This window comes from Alligator mississippiensis, chromosome 13, assembly GCF_030867095.1.
Source record: "Alligator mississippiensis isolate rAllMis1 chromosome 13, rAllMis1, whole genome shotgun sequence".
NCBI classification, from domain to species: Eukaryota; Metazoa; Chordata; order Crocodylia; family Alligatoridae; genus Alligator; species Alligator mississippiensis.
Window position 1 is genome coordinate 19,998,569 of NC_081836.1, and position 15,274 is coordinate 20,013,842.

At 48.4% G+C, this 15,274-nt stretch overlaps 1 protein-coding gene and 1 long non-coding RNA gene across 3 annotated transcripts in view; one reads left to right on the forward strand and one right to left on the reverse strand.

Annotated features, from left to right (window-relative positions):
• CAMTA1 (calmodulin binding transcription activator 1) overlaps positions 1-15,274 on the forward strand; it is a 1,290,304-nt gene that overhangs the window by 1,204,640 nt on the left and 70,390 nt on the right. The window contains exon 1 of one of the 2 annotated variants that reach the window (XM_059716188.1): positions 11,790-11,896. The exons of the other annotated variant lie outside the window; for it this stretch is intronic. Within the exon in view, the coding sequence (XP_059572171.1) occupies positions 11,866-11,896 (31 nt within the window). The 5' untranslated portion in view covers positions 11,790-11,865. Of the gene's footprint in view, positions 1-11,789; positions 11,897-15,274 lie in introns of those variants that run through there. 2 annotated transcript variants of the gene reach the window in all.
• Positions 340-11,883, reverse strand: LOC132244592 (uncharacterized). Its single transcript, XR_009456162.1, has 2 exons — positions 11,795-11,883; positions 340-2,042 (listed from the first exon to the last, which is right to left on the reverse strand). It is a non-coding gene; the product is annotated as an uncharacterized LOC132244592 (long non-coding RNA).

A 15,274-nucleotide genomic window follows, 5' to 3' on the forward strand; every position in this document is an offset into this window, starting at 1 on the left:
CTACTGAGAATACAAGATGTGTTCACTCACAGCTCTGCAGGGAGCCTAGAACATCCAGACCATCCTTTCAGGGTGCCTCTGAAGCCTGCCTTCCTCTGCCTCTCTAGAATTGCATTTAATCATAATGCAATGCTATGTAGATCCTCTGTGGCTGTTAGCCTCAGCAATGCCATACACACATGCAGGTTTCCTACCCACAGAACACAGCAGGCAGCATATCAAACCAAAAGAAACCCCCTGAAACCATCAACGTTCTTGGTTTTCTCCCCTGTTCCAGGTTGCGTGTGTTCCTTTCTAGTCCCAGCGGCAAAAGTGCCTGCATAAAGCAGACAAGGTTCCTTGGGTGAATCTGATATATTTTATTAAACCACCTTAAATAGTTGGAAAACAATTTTAAGCAAACTTTTGGGTTTAAAAACCCTTCGTCAGGCTAAGAAAGTTTCTGCAGTTGGCGTGTGCTCTTCCTGGATGGAATGAAAAGTAAAGAAGCCAGAAGCTGGGCTGGTATGCATTCAAGACAGGCAGTCAGAGAAGATGTAAATTGAGGAGTCAGTGGGTGAGAGACAGGCTGGGTGGGGGGGGGAGAAGGGGGATGAATAGTGGAGAGGTACTTGGGGAGTCAGATGTCAGGCAGGTTATAATGTGTCATAAATCCAATGTCTATATTTAGTCCATGATTTTTAGTATCCAGGAGGTTGATGAAGTGGAGTTCATAGGCTCATCTCTGAGAAGTGTTTTGTAAGTTTGCTTTGAGGATTAGACTGAGAGATTGAAGAGAGAGTGGTTTTCTTTTGACAAATGTGCCCCCACAGGTAATTGTGTATTCTTGTCTTTGAAGGATTTCCCGTGTGTGTTCATCCTGGTGCACAGTTGTTGTTTGGCCTCTCCTGCATATTTTCCGTCAGGACATTTGGTGCATAGGGTGAGATATATTACATTTCTGGAGGTGCAGCTGTAAGCTCTGTTGTGGGGTGGTGGAGTTTTGCATTATCAGGTTTTGCATGTCTTGTCATGGCATGGTCTGGATCCATTTGCATGAAGCAAACATGAGTTGGGCTGGGCAGAAATGGAAAAGCAAGCAAAGTGATGGGAAAACACACTTCTGCCCTGCCTTCCCTTTATCCCCACCATACACAAGGTTTTCCAGCATCTCGGGACATCTGCAGTTTTGGAGGGTCCAGCTTTTGCCCACTCTGCAGGGAAGCAAACTGTTCTTCCCTCTCTGCCAGGCCAATTCCCTTGATATCACAGAGCTGACAGTCTGGGTACATGTCTTTCTGCCTCTTCAAGTGGAGCCCTTCTTCTCTGGTTCTCTACTTATTCCTCTTCCTCTCATTTTAAATTCCACCCCTGGTTTTGATGTAGGGACAGGCTTAAGTGTAGAGCTCCAGTCACTCACACTACTTTTCCCATAGTAGGTGAGTAAAAGCAATGTAAAACATTTTATCAAACTTAAATCATCTGACCAGTAACAGGTTTATGCACATCACATCTATTTGTTTTTTTTTAATTAAGTCAGTTCACTGTAACTTTTCTTTAATGTGTGTTCTTGCCTAAAATGCTGTAGTAATTTGGTTTGGGAAGGGGGAACCTATTATTGAGAGTCATTCTGGAAGAGAGGTGTGAATCCATAGCCCTATGCCTTTATTTTATAAAGGATATTAAACCTTGAAGAAAGCCATCTCAAATTTTGTAGAACTAATTTATTGAATGTGCTATCCTGCAGCATCACATTATATCTGCTGACAGTGTTAATGACCTGTGTAATAACAAAAATGAATATAACAAACAATGGATTAGACTAATTACAAGAGCATTTTGATGTTGATTAACTTACTTCAGCTAGTAGCTCCTGCTCAAATGAGAGATTCTATTTTAGCTTGATGTATGATGAGGAAATGCTGTTGCACCACTTGCTCCATGGTTGCAGGTGTTTGAACTACTCTCCTACTAAATGAGAACTTTGTTCTTCCAAATATCTATGCACATTCTTAAAGGAACAAAGATTTCCAGGAATGGTGGGATCTTTTCTTGGAGGAATCCTGTAGGAAGAATCATGGTTTTAACAACAGTAGAGATGAGAGAGAGTTCCTGCTTTCTTATGCTGCATTTACAGCAATGAAGAACACTTAGAAAACATCATCTACATACAAAATGCATAAAACAAGGACCTCTTTCTCCTTATTGTCACCTGCCATTTGGTCCCTTATCTGCAATGTGACCATTCTCATAAAAAAGCAGTAGTGTGGGGATTCTCCCCCCTCCTTTGAAATGAAACTCTTCACTCATGGGCTGGAATCCAGCTAATCAGCTCATCATATCAAAGTTAGCACTAGTGTAAACAGAGATCTTGCTTTGTCCTGGCACTGAATATAACCTGCAGAGAATAGTTCAAGAGTGACAACAAATTCTTTCATAAATATTATTCCCCTTTCCCATTAAGCACTGTGCTGCAGGTATTGGAAAACAGAAGCAGAATTACACAGGTAGGACCATATATTTCACTTCTATCTCTTTTTTCAAATAATACATTTCCACCAAGGTCTTTCTAGGAAAAAAACACCCTGTTAACATTAGGTGTAGAATCACAATATCCAGATCTGCTTTAAACTAGTTTTATGATCTTCAGCTGATTAGTACAGGTGAGATTTGGGGCGGATTGGGTTCTTTACCACTTTATAGTATGGACAGTAGCCTCATCTCAACTTCATTATTTGTAAGTAAAGTAATTTTAAGAGTGCAGGATGAAGTGGTCCACTTGATAACAGACATCTCATTGAGTAGACTTTAACAAGAATAACCATTAGGGCTCTGGAGTTTCGTCAGTGATGCTTCTGTTCCTTCCCATGTTTCCTTTTGCCTGTTGTACAACTGCAGAGATCTCATGTGGAAAATGGAGACTGGAGCGTATTGAATTTTTACATGTCTTTAACGTGATTTAATGAAGGAAACAAAGCAGCCCCCAAGATTTTAAGAGCCAGCTGTCCACACAACACTGTGTGAACTGCTCCTTTGGAAAATTCAGTCAGGGCATTTTGCCATACCCTGTAATAATAGTTTCCAAAGGATCACAAACACTCTTTTTAGTACTTAGATTGTTTATTCCCAGGTCTAACAACATTATTAGATTAAAAAAGTAAAAATTAAATGACCTGCCAGGACTAACTCTGGTACAGCTTGTAGGCTCTGCTTGTCTCTTGATTGAGCTCGTATACTGTCTGCTTTAAAGACCAGGTAATATTGCTAGGTCATTAAAGCTTACAATACCAGCATTTAGTGACAATATAATTTAAAGGTGCATTTATAGGGCCCAATTAGCCCTCTGAGGTTAATAGGATTGTTGCCATGTGCACCAGTGGGTTTTGGAGCAGACCCATCATAGAGACCAATACTCTTATTTGTATAGCAGCAACTGTATTACTTATGCCTCTCCTTTAGCTGATAGAGAAGAAATATGTGCAAGATAAGGGGTTTAGTAAACATCTTTCCTGGCAGTTACCAGAAGTTAAATGCAGTATAGCTACAAATGACGCTCACACACTAATACAAGAAACCATCCAGACCAAAGTATTCCAGAACAAGACAGGTAGTTCCAGGAAGGAGGTACTTTTTTTGTGATAAAAGAAAGCTTATTTCCTATGTATACAGTAGTAGATGCATGCACAGCAGTCTGCCTACACTCTACACAGAACAGGTCTGACAAGCCAAGAGGACCTTGCCATCTAAGGCTCTGCTGCCTTTAATCAGTTTGTGTGAGTAAGATCTGAGCATCTACATGGAGCCCCCTTGAAGGCAAAATACAGAACAGTGGGAGCAAACTCAGCAATTTATCAGTGTCCCAGTCATTTTGTTGGGTGTTTTTGATTTTGCTGTAGAAAAACAAGACAAGCAAATGGGAAGGCCTACTGATTTTTATCCCCATCCTTTTGATGCCAGAGGAGATTTTGCATGTAGTATATCCTGTACATAGGTTGAAAGGTTCTACTACTACTTGGATAGCAGTAGCTCAGGTTTTTCATCCTGCTAGCCTTCCAGCTCACTATAGATCCAATTCCTCTAGGTTAAGATTTGTTCAACTCTACCATAGAGTCCCAGAGCAAGTCCCTGTTTACTTTAGCTAGCTGGTACTTCCAGTGACCAGCTGGCCCCAGTTTTATCTATTCTGCACTAAGTTATGGCCCTATCTGTGGCTCAAGGCACTAGTTGCCTTATGGGCTGCATTCATGGCCTCTGTCCTCCCCTGTAGCCATACCCATACCTCACAGTTGTTACACCATATTCACTCATCGGAGGGTCTCTGGCCCCAAACACAGTGTTTAGCTCTCAGGCCTTGAACTTCTGCCTCAGCCTTCCTAGCCTTGGCCCTTTTATTCTGGCTATACCTCTCCACCCAGCTCCACCCCCCCACCCCACCCCACCCCACCCCACCCCACCCCTTGGCTTCTGGGTCCCAACCCTGTCACATGCTCCAGACCAGCCCTCTGGGTCCCTGACCCCAAGCCAGGCTGCCTCTCATCAAGTGTTCCACTAGGCACCCCTTTATGGCCTCAACAACCACAACCTGGTTCTCCAGAATCATAAACAAAAGCAAGCTGCTTCACAAACTAAAAGTCTTCCCCACTCAACATCAACACCACCCTGCAAACCATACTTCCCTTCAATCCCTGTTTCCCAGTTGTCATGGGGACTACCCCTGCAAGCCTCCTCCTCCAACAACATACAAAACAAACTACAAACCCCAACCCTACTTCCTTCAGTCACTAGGTTTATATGCTCCAAAGCCCTGCCTCTTCCAGTCATGTGACTCCCTAGCCACACAGGGGGTTTCTCTTTTGTCTAATGGCCAACCTGCCTTTTCTTGCTGCAGCCTAGCCCAGCTCTTTGCAGCATTTACTCTTGGGCTGGCTGACCATCTCTCCCACACAACAAGCTTGTTGCACTGAAGCTAGTTTTTGCTCAGTTGCCTGCCCCCTCTGCAAGGTTGGTCTGCTGCACTTTCCCCTTAAAGTAACAGAAGCCTATGGCTCCCTGTTACAGATGCCTTAACAGTACAGCATAGGTTTTAAATCCTGTAGTGACTGGAGGTTCAGAGAGAAGGAATATGCTCCTGACTCCCCCATCACTCACCAGCTTGATTTGTGGAAGCAATGAAGTGTGAGGCTTCAATACTGAGTGAAGCAACATTCCCATAACAGGGTCAGAAATCAGTAGCAATGACCCACATGAACTCACTCACCCAGTCTGCTATAGCCAGAGGGCTCTCAGAGGTGGAAGATGTAATCAAAGTGGTTATCAAAACACCAATATTGAAAACTTCCACACAAGCAATATAAGCAGCCCAGCACTTTCCTAGCTAAGACGTTTTCATTGGCTTACAGTTTTGCCTAGTTTAAATCACTGAAGCTGAAATTTTCCATGACAGGTGTTTGCTTCAGGCTGAAATTTTTTACAAGTTTCAGCTAGGTGGGCTCAACCACTTCTCAGGCTGTGGTCAAAAAGTACCTTGTTTTCACTGTGTTTAAAAAACCTTGTAAGCATTATTTCTTTGAGAAATGCTAGCATCTTCATGACCAGGGACATGAAATATGGCAGTAACAAATCTCCAGTACCAGGTATTTGCCTTTTCCATCTCTATGAAAGTTTGCCTGCCAGGTTCTTCCAAAGGTTTCACCTGCAGTGAGCTTGCTCCCTCCTGCATCTAAAGGGGCCAAGCAGGAATTCTGTGTAGTTTCTTGGATATCCATGAGGTTGAAGTTGGTTTATTCTCATTTCCTTATTCCTGGTTCCCTATTCCTTATTCCCAGTTCCTTATTCCTTATTCCTGGTTTCTTTTTTAAAGCTAATCTAGACCCAATAAAAGCTTGTTATTAATGAATTACACATCCTAAAGAGGCAGATTTCATTAGCTATGTATATGTACTAATTAATATGCAAAATAATAGCCTGCATCAAGTACAGAGTCCTAAATGAAGGTTAGATTAGAATGGGATTATGGGGCAAAATACTTCTTGGGCCACCCCAAATTTCTTCTCAGTGCCACTGGGGGACTGTCCCAAAGAGCCCTAACCACAGTCCTGCCCGGCCCAAAGCACGGTTTGGCCGTGCCAGGCTGCCAATTGACAGCCCCCATGCCCACTGTACTAAGTATAATGGCTCGAATAAGGAACTGACTTTTGTGCTGGGATTATGGCTAGAAATCCTGTTTGGGCACCTGGCATACCTCAAGGGGGTTCTCCTATATATGTCTGACCAGAGTCTTGCCCTGTCTAGAGCGCAGTTTGTTCGTGCCATGCTGCTAAATGGCAGCCTTCCATGCCTAGTGTTTAATAGCTTGAATAAGGAACTGTTTTTGGGCTGAGATCATGATTCAAAATTCTTTTTGGGCCACTCCACACTATGCCTCTGTACCACCAGTGGACTCTCCCGGACAGTTCTGGTCAGAGACTTGGCTGGTTGAAAGCGCGGTTTGGCCGTGCCAGGCTGCCAACTGACAGCACCCCAGCCACTGTGCTAAAAATATGGACCTGAATCAGAATTGGATTTTGGCCTCTAATTATAGCTAGACATTCTTCTTGGGCCACCCCATGGCATACATCTGTGCTACCTAGGGGCTCTTCTGGACATCTCTGACCAGAGACTTTCCCAGCCCAAAGCGCAGTTTGGCCATGCCAGGTGGCCAATTGACAGCCCCCTTTCCCATTGTACTAAGTGTATAGGCTTGAATAAGAAAATGGCATTTCAGTTGAGATTACAAATTGAACTACTTGCTAGGCCACCTGACACCATGACTCTTTGCCACCGGGTGACTCTTCTCAACATCTGTGACCAGAGACCTGCCTGGCCCAAAGCACAGTTTGCCCATGCCAGACTGCTAACTGACAGCAGGTCAGCCACTGTGCTAACTATATGGACCCTAATAAGGAATTGGAATTTGGGTTGGGATTATAGCTAGAAATCCTTCTTGGGCCACACCACACCATGACTCTGTGGCACTGGGGGACTCTCCTGGACATCTCTGACCAGAGACTTGCCTGACCCAAAACGTGGTTTGGCCGTGTCAGGCTGCCAACTGACAGCACCCTAGCCACTGAGCTAACTATATGGACCCAATAAGGAAATGGCATTGGGTCTGGAATGATAGCTAGAAATCCTTCTTGGCCTACCCCACAGCATACCTGTGCACCACCAGGGGTCTCTCCTGGACATCACTGGCCAGAGTCTTGCCTGGCCCAAAGCACGGCTTGGTCATGCCAGGCTGCCAACTGACAGCAATCCAGCCACTTTGCTAAATATATCCACCTGAATAAAAAACTGGATTTTGGGCTGGGATAATAGCTAGAAGCCCTTCCTGGGCCACCCCACGCCATGCCTCTGTGGCACTGGGGAGACTCTCCTGGACATCTCTGACCAGAGACCAGAGGGGAACAGTCGTACTCCCTGAGCAAAATCTTAACTATTAACTTTAACAGTAGCTCAAAAAGGATCACGGTCACTGTCAGTGGCAAACCAACCTGGGGAGCTCTCTCCTAGCCAAGTCACTGGGGAAGGGAGTCTCACCCATGGCTGCCATCCAGGGACTCTACAACCTGCAGTCCAAAAGAAACTCCTTATTCGAGCCCGTATACTTAATGCAGTGGGCAGGGGAGGCTGCCAGTTAGCACCCTGGCATGAAGAAACCGCACTCTGGGCTGGGCAAGACTCTGGTCAGGGGTGTCCGAGACAGTCCACCGGTGCCACAGAGGCATGGTGTAGGTTTCCTTTGTGGAAATCCAAAGAGGAGTTCCTGTTGTCATCCTAGTCCAAAACCCAGTTCTTTATTCGGGCCCATATACTTAGTACAGTGTCTGGGGGGGCTGTCAGTTGGTAGCCTGGCAAAGTCAAACTGTGTCTTGGGTCGGGCAGGACTCTGGTCAGAGATGGCCAGGAGAGTGCCCTGGTGCCACAGGGGCATGCTGTGAGGTGGCATAAATCCAGCCCAAGATCCAGTTCCTTACTCAAACCCATATACTTAGTACCGTGGCTGGTGGGAGCTGTCAGTTGGCATTCTGGCAGGGCCAAACCTGGTTGGGCTGGGCAAGCTCTGATCAGAGATGTTCACGGGAGTCCACTGGTGCCATAGAGTCATAGTATGGGGTGGCTCAATAAGGGTTTCCATCTCTAATCCTAGCCTAAAAAGAGTTCCTTATTCATGCCATTCTACTTAGTAAAAGGGGGGATCTCAATTGACAGCATGGCAGAGCCAAACCGTGCCAGACAACACTCTGGTCAGGGATGCCTGGGAGAGTCCCCCAGTGCCACAGAGTCATAATGTGGACCCAACAAGGATTTCCATCTCTAATCCCAGCCCCAAACCCAGTTCCATTTGGCAGCCTGGCATGCACAAATCACACTTTAGGCTGGGTAAGACCCTGGCCAGAGATATCCAGGAGAGTCCCCGTGGCATAGAGGCATGTTGTGGAATGGCCCCAAAAGAATTTTCAATCATAATCTCAGCCCAAAAGATAGTTCCTTATTCAAGCCATTATATTTAGCATGGTAGGCATGGGGGGCTGTCAGTTAGCAGCTTGGCATGGCCAACCCGCACTTTGGGCCAGGCAAAACCCTGACCAGAGATGTCCAGGAGAGTCCCATGGTGCCACAGAGGTATGCTGCGCGGTGGTTGAAACAGGATTTCTAGCCATAATCCCAGCCCAAAAGCCAGTTCCTTATTCAAGCCATTGTACTTAGTACAGTGGGCATGGGGGCTGTCAGTTGGCAGCCTGGCACAACCAAACCATGGTCTTGGTCAGGGCTCTTTGGGACAGTCCTCCACTGCCATTGAGAGAAAGTTTGGGGTGGCCCAAGAAATATTTTGATCCATAATCCCATTTTATTCTGACCTTCATTTAGGGCTCTGTACTTGATACAGGATATTATTTTACATATTAATTAGTACATATGCATAGCTAATGAAATTCTCTCTCTTTAGGTTGTATAATTCATTAATAACAATCTTTTATTGGGGATAGATTAGCTTTGAAAAAGGAACTGGGAACCAGGAATAAGGAACCGGGAATAAAGAACTGGGAATAAGCAAGTGACTTCAGCCTTATTTCTTATCCTGGCTGTCAGGGACTGATGTGACACCAGGGTCTACATCTGAGAGCAAGAATACACATACTATTGATACTTGTGCTGGCACTCTGACTCAAAGGACAAATGGGGTGGAGGATGGGATGTTGGAGGTGAGGGTTCTGTCTAGGAGCTGGGGGAGGGACATGCACAGTGCCAAGCAGAAGCTAGGGTAGAAAGAGGCAGGAGCTAGGAAAAGCAGGAGGATAAGAGGAATGGGGGGAGAGGAAGCAAGAGTACAAGGCAGAGGTAGGAGCTGGAGGAAATAGCACCTGGGGGCAAGGCAGGAGCCAGAAAGGGGACTGACTGGAACAGAAGGAAGCAAGGGCTGGCTGGCATGAGATAGGAACCAAAGAGTCTGTAACCATGGAACCATGGTTTCAGACTCTTGAAAGCATGGAAGCATGAAAGCATAGTCCCCTTTGACCCTCTGGAACTACATCTATTATTCCTTAGTCTCAGCCTTCCTTTGCTGTCCAGTCATGCCCCATGCAGTAAGTCAGTATGGTGCCACAAAACGTTATTTCCTTTCCCAGTGTTTAATAAAAATGTAGATTACTTTGATCCTCTGTATTAAATGTGCACACAAAGGACTGCACTCTAGGAGCAAATCATCATTATACAGTGGATAGATGAGATGGCTGTCTGTATGTTGCAGACGTGGAAGTCAATACTGAGCTTGAATAGAAGGGTTGGTCCTATAGTTAAGGCAGATCAGTGGCAGCCGACAGCTGGGTTCTCTCTGCTTCTGCCAGCATTGGCCCACAGGGCTGAGTGCCCTGTGTAAGTCCAAGGTCTCACAGGGGGCCAGTGCATTCCTTGTTGTCCGAGTCACCAGATCACAGAGCAAGCCAGGAGCTCTGTTCTGAATTGGAAGTGCTTAGGGCCCTGACACACCAGGCTGTGGGCTCTTCAGTTTGAGCACCCAAAATCAGGGCATGCTTTTGACAATTTGCCTCAATTCCCCATGTGGATTAGAGATAATAATATGTCACTGCCCGAGGTCATTGGTGAAAATAGATTCTTTATGAAGAATTTAAGATATTACGATAATGGCCATGGAAAAGCTCATGAAGAAATCAACACTGTATTCATCTCTTGATTGAAGAGAATATCACATGGCTACCTAGTTACCTGAGCACCCATCCATCTTGTGACTGAGGAAGAGGTCCCTGTTAAAGGCAGCATGTGATAAGTTAATCAAAGATAATCTCAAGGACCAGGAACAGACATTACTTTTTTACCAGTACAAGTGATTGGAATCTGGTTTATACTTGTAACAGAACAGAAGTTCAGCACACACAGATTGGTTTTAAACATAGATTGGTTTAAAAATGGTAGAACCTGGTCTAAGATTTGTCCCCCCTCCTCCTCCCACCAAGAGCAAATGTGTGTTCTGTTTATTACTGATCTATGCTACTTACAGAAAACTGTGGACTTGGATTGATTTCCTCCCATCTTTTTGAATGTCTGTATCTAGCCAAAATGCATGTGCATAAGGGGGCCAAAGCACTGGCAACATTTCTTCTAGTATTTCCTAACCTGTGCATAATGGATATGGCAATTCTAATGTCCTTACCCAGTCTACAGCAGTGGTGGCCAACCTTTTTGGCAGGCATGCCATAAATGATCCCCACACCCTCCAAGTGCCACTGATCTCTTTCCCCTGCCTGATTTGCTGCTCTTTCTTCCTGCCCTGTGCTCTCTACCTGATCTGTTGCTCTTTTCTGCTCCCTGCTCTGTTGCTGCTGTGTTGCCTGTCCCCTCCCCAATCTACTGTGCGCCAAAAAAAAAGGGCTGCCCAGGCCACTTGTGGCACCTGTGCCATACCTTGGCAACCTCTGCTGTCTACAATACCCACTCACATGATGCTACCAACAGCCTGCCTGAGGGAAGAAAAGGATCCTGGTTACGCCATAGGACAGTTGTTGGAACTGCTGTGGGGTGGAGTGCTGTAGAAATCTAAGACTCTGGAAGAACCAGGTTGGTGGGTGTGAGGCCTCCCCAACTGGTACCTTGCAGGGCTGTAGCCTTGATTATGCCATTGCCCATGCAGGATCCTAAAGTGCCTGGGGAACGCAGCAGCTTGTGGCATCAGTTGGGAGATCTGGCCATGCCTTCGGGATCCCCCTGCCCCAGGCAGGTCCATGAGGTTCAAGGGGGCTGCTCCCCACAGGCGATGGAGCCGGCAAGCAGGGCAGGGATGGGTGGGGAGGGTCCCAGAGGCCCGTCACTCCCGGAACAGCTAGGTTTCCGTGTCCCGCTGGCCCAGGCAGGCCCGCCCTGCCCGCCCCCCGGGGCAAGCTACTGCCCAGCTCCCGGGGAGCCCGCCGAGACGAGGGCGGGCCCCGGAGGCGCGGGGCGGTGGTGCCTGTGCGCCGCTGGGTCCGTGCGACCTGGGCACCGCTCGGTGCCGCCTGCAGCCGCCCGCAGACAGCGGAGGGGGGGCGTGCGGGCGGCCTGGGACCAACAGCGCCGCGCTGCCGGGCGGGGAGTCCCTGTCCACCTGCCGCGCTGGGCGCTCCGCGGCCCCCGCCGCCGCCGGGATTTGTCATAATGCGGAGCGGGCCTCAGGCGGCTGCATTGCGGGCTCGGCGGCGGCGGCGGCGGCGGCGGCGGGGCCGGAGGCGCGGGGCGGCGCGGGGCGGGGCCGCCCGGCCCAGCCCAGCCCAGAGCTGTTTACCTGGGACACGTGGGCGCAGCGCGGGCGGCTCCGGGCATGGCCCGCTCGGGGGCTTCGCGCGCCGTGCAGCCATGGACAGCGCCAGCGCCGCCCGGGCCGGAGGTACGCGCGGGGCAGGAGCTCAGGGCCCCGGGCCGGGGATCACTGCGGTCTTGTCCCGCGAGCGGTTCCGTGCGGGCCCGCCGGCGCCGCAGAGCTGGGCGCGGGGGCAGGGGAGCCCGGGCAGGGCGCTGGGCCGCTCGGGTGATGTCACCGCTCCGCCGCGCCACTGGCCCGAGTGCTCACGTGGGACGGCGGGGCCAGGCCGGGCTGCGGCTCGCTGTGCCCGGGTTCCGCGCGCTCTCGGCTCTGCCCCGGGGGCCAGGAGCTGCGTGCGGCCCCCCGGCCCTGGGCAGGGCGGCGGCGGCGGCTTGGTGGCTGCTCGGCGTCGCTTAGGACCTGTCGGTGCCGCTGGGACCCGCGGGCTCCGCTTCGAGAGCGCTTCGTGCCCGAGGCTGCGGTGCAGCTGGAGCGCGCCGACCCTGCCCGCCCGCCCGCCCGCCGCGCCCCTCGTGCGAGTCCTTGTCCCAGTCGCAGCCGGGCCGGGGCAGGGCGTCCTCGGAGCCCGCACTTCCTAGGCGTCTGCCTTGCCTCCGTTTCCATAGGGACACCGCAGTCAGGAGTCGCGGTCCCGGGAGGCGTTCGCGGCGTCTAAACGTAGCAGCTGAGCGGGCTTTTCCCCTTGAGCGTGTGAATGGGCTTCGCTCTCCGGTGCACGGGGCTGCCTGCAGTTCAGACGCCGCACCCGGGTTTCGTTCAAGCTGCCTGAGAGTTTGCTGAGTGCCGGCTTCTCAAACAGCAGCAGGGGGTTTCCTGGTAACACTGCTTGTGAGTCGCTGTGGAGTGTGGGGCTGGAGCTGGGGCGCGAGCGGGGTGCTAGGAGGATGACTTTTCGTAAATTAGGACTGGAGTAAGAGAGTGCCTCTGAGTCTATACTGCCCCCGATGGTCCAGCATAAGGCACACGTGCAAAGACTGTTTGTCGGGGAGACTAGTGATTGCCACATCCTCATTGAACTTAACAAAAAACATCTGTGCCAGGGGACTTCTAAGCTAAACATTGTTATGTAATGTGAGTATCTGTCCTGATCTATTTGTGTGGAGCAAGATTCACAGGAAATCTTGTAACTATGTGAAACATCTTTCCACCCCTTCTCCTTCCTCCCTCCCCCCTGCCCCCTCCCCCCACTTGCTGTATCCCCAAGTCACTGCCGGCCTTGTGTTTTGGTGTTTCAGTGCACTGATATCATTTAAGTATGTTCATACAGAATGGAAATTGAACAGAATACATTAAAAAGTTTCCCTTTCTTCAGTAAACAGAACTCATTAGCCACAGGTGAATGATGCACTGAAAAGCTTGTAAGAGGAAATTTTACTACAGGTAAAACTTCCAAGTTTCTTTATAAGAACAAGCTTAAACTTCATGAAGTCCGCCTCAGGAATCTTAATAATGTCTAAAATGTGTTGTCTATGGCTAGGTGAGTGTGCAGCTATTGTGGGTGGACCTTGATTCATGTTAAATGTTTTTTTTATTATGACAGCACCCAAATGCTTTGATTTGGACTAAAGAGTCTCCAGAGTGGGGGTCAAGCACCTGCAGCTCTGTGGGGTTGCTATAGCAATTGTTAGGCCACAGTGTAATGCAGGAAAGAAGGCTTGTTGCAGGTGTAAATGGGGGCTTTTGAAAACTAAAGCTGTTGTTACAAGGTGAAATTCTGGTCTCTGATTCCAGGGAATCAGAACATTGCTTGAGGAGCTAAGACTTTCTGCCTTTCACAGACAGGACATAAACTTGCTCTCAGCCTCTGCCAACCCTGTCAGTGTTTGATGTGAAGTAGAATATTGGATGATTCTAGAACAAGGGTGGCAACTTGTGGTACAGGTGTCACAAGTGGTATGGGCAGCCTTTGTGTGTGGTGCATGGCAAACTGGGGAGGGGACAGGCAGCAAAACAGCAGATAGGGCAAAAAGCAGAAAAAACAGCAGCAGATCAGGCAGGGGAGGGGTTTGAGGTTGCATTCAAACAGGATACAGGGCTAATTTATGGCTCCCACAAAAAGGTTGCCCCCCCCCCCCCACTGTTCCAGATTATAAGAGCTAGTGCTTAAGTATTGCAATAATGGACACTCCTGACAAAACCAAAGCACTAAAGGCATGTGTCAGAGTAATATTCCTCGTGCTGCTGGCTATAAAATAGAAATGCTTATTAAACAGAGTATGGAGAAGTCTCTTAGTATAATGTAGTCCTGTGACTTATATGAATCTGTGTTGGATGTCAGTTTATTGGAAAACCTACACTGTCATTGTTGTATTTGTGTACTCAGTCTGCCTGTTTTATCCTAAAGCTTGTCTGCATTGGAAATGTGGTGTGGGTGAACTTGAGTTATTTTAGTTCAAATGATTTGCATCCACCATTTTTATTGTTTGGTTGTGAATCATCTCAATCTCTAAGGTTCATTATTAAACCCATTTTGGAAGCCAGTTTACTGAGATTTGGAATAATTTTGCCCACAACGAAGCAAACATGGATGTCTCTGCACCTTGAAATGACAGGTGTTCAGCTGGAATCCCACTCTATTTTGCTAGTAGCCTGGACAGCCTGTGCACCCTATCCAGGGTCTTCCTGACTGGATGCTCCCTTCCTTTTTAACTGTGGCTTGAAGACCAATACTGTCCCTTCCATTTGCAGCTCATGGGAAGTTCATATGTGGGTCAGGCTGCTGACTATTGAAACATTTCTGGTGTGGTCCTCTGGGCTTTGGGGAAGGAAGTGTATACAGGCACCTCTGAAGGCCATTGCTTAGCACTAGTCTGCACGTATATGTCCCAAGAAAGGCAGGAGGGAGGCCACAGCCAGGACTCTCGCCAGAGCTGCAAGAAGTTTCAGCTGAGTAATGGAAACATGAGAGATGACCATGAGACTTCTGGGAGAGTTCGCCCTCTCTGCACCTACTGTGTGCTTACTGGAGATCCTACTACCCTGGGACTCCTAGACTAATTTTTAAATCCAAGATCTGCACCTGTGAATGCCGTGGGATTCAGCAGTGAAGAGATCCAGCCAGCACCTTTTTCAGCTGGAGGATCACCCTGCATCTCCGGAAGAGACCCAACCTAGGGAAGGGATCACGGTTCCAACAAGTGTTAAATGGTACATTGCAGTAAAGCTCTATTAGGGAAATTCAAACTGTGTAATTCTGAGCACTGTAGATGCATGCCATGTTAACATCTTGGCATGCCCCTTTGACTTATGGTTCTTTTTCACTCCAGCACCAACTCATGTGGCATTGCAAACAGCAGGCAACTTGCCTTCTCAGCCTGTCGGTTGCCTTTCTGAACAGTCTGTCTGTCCTTTGGGTATGGGCCTCACAGTAACATCTTCCAAAGAAAAGGCAGAAGCCTAAGGACCCCTCCTCCACCCTGCTCACCGTGTCAGACCACTAGG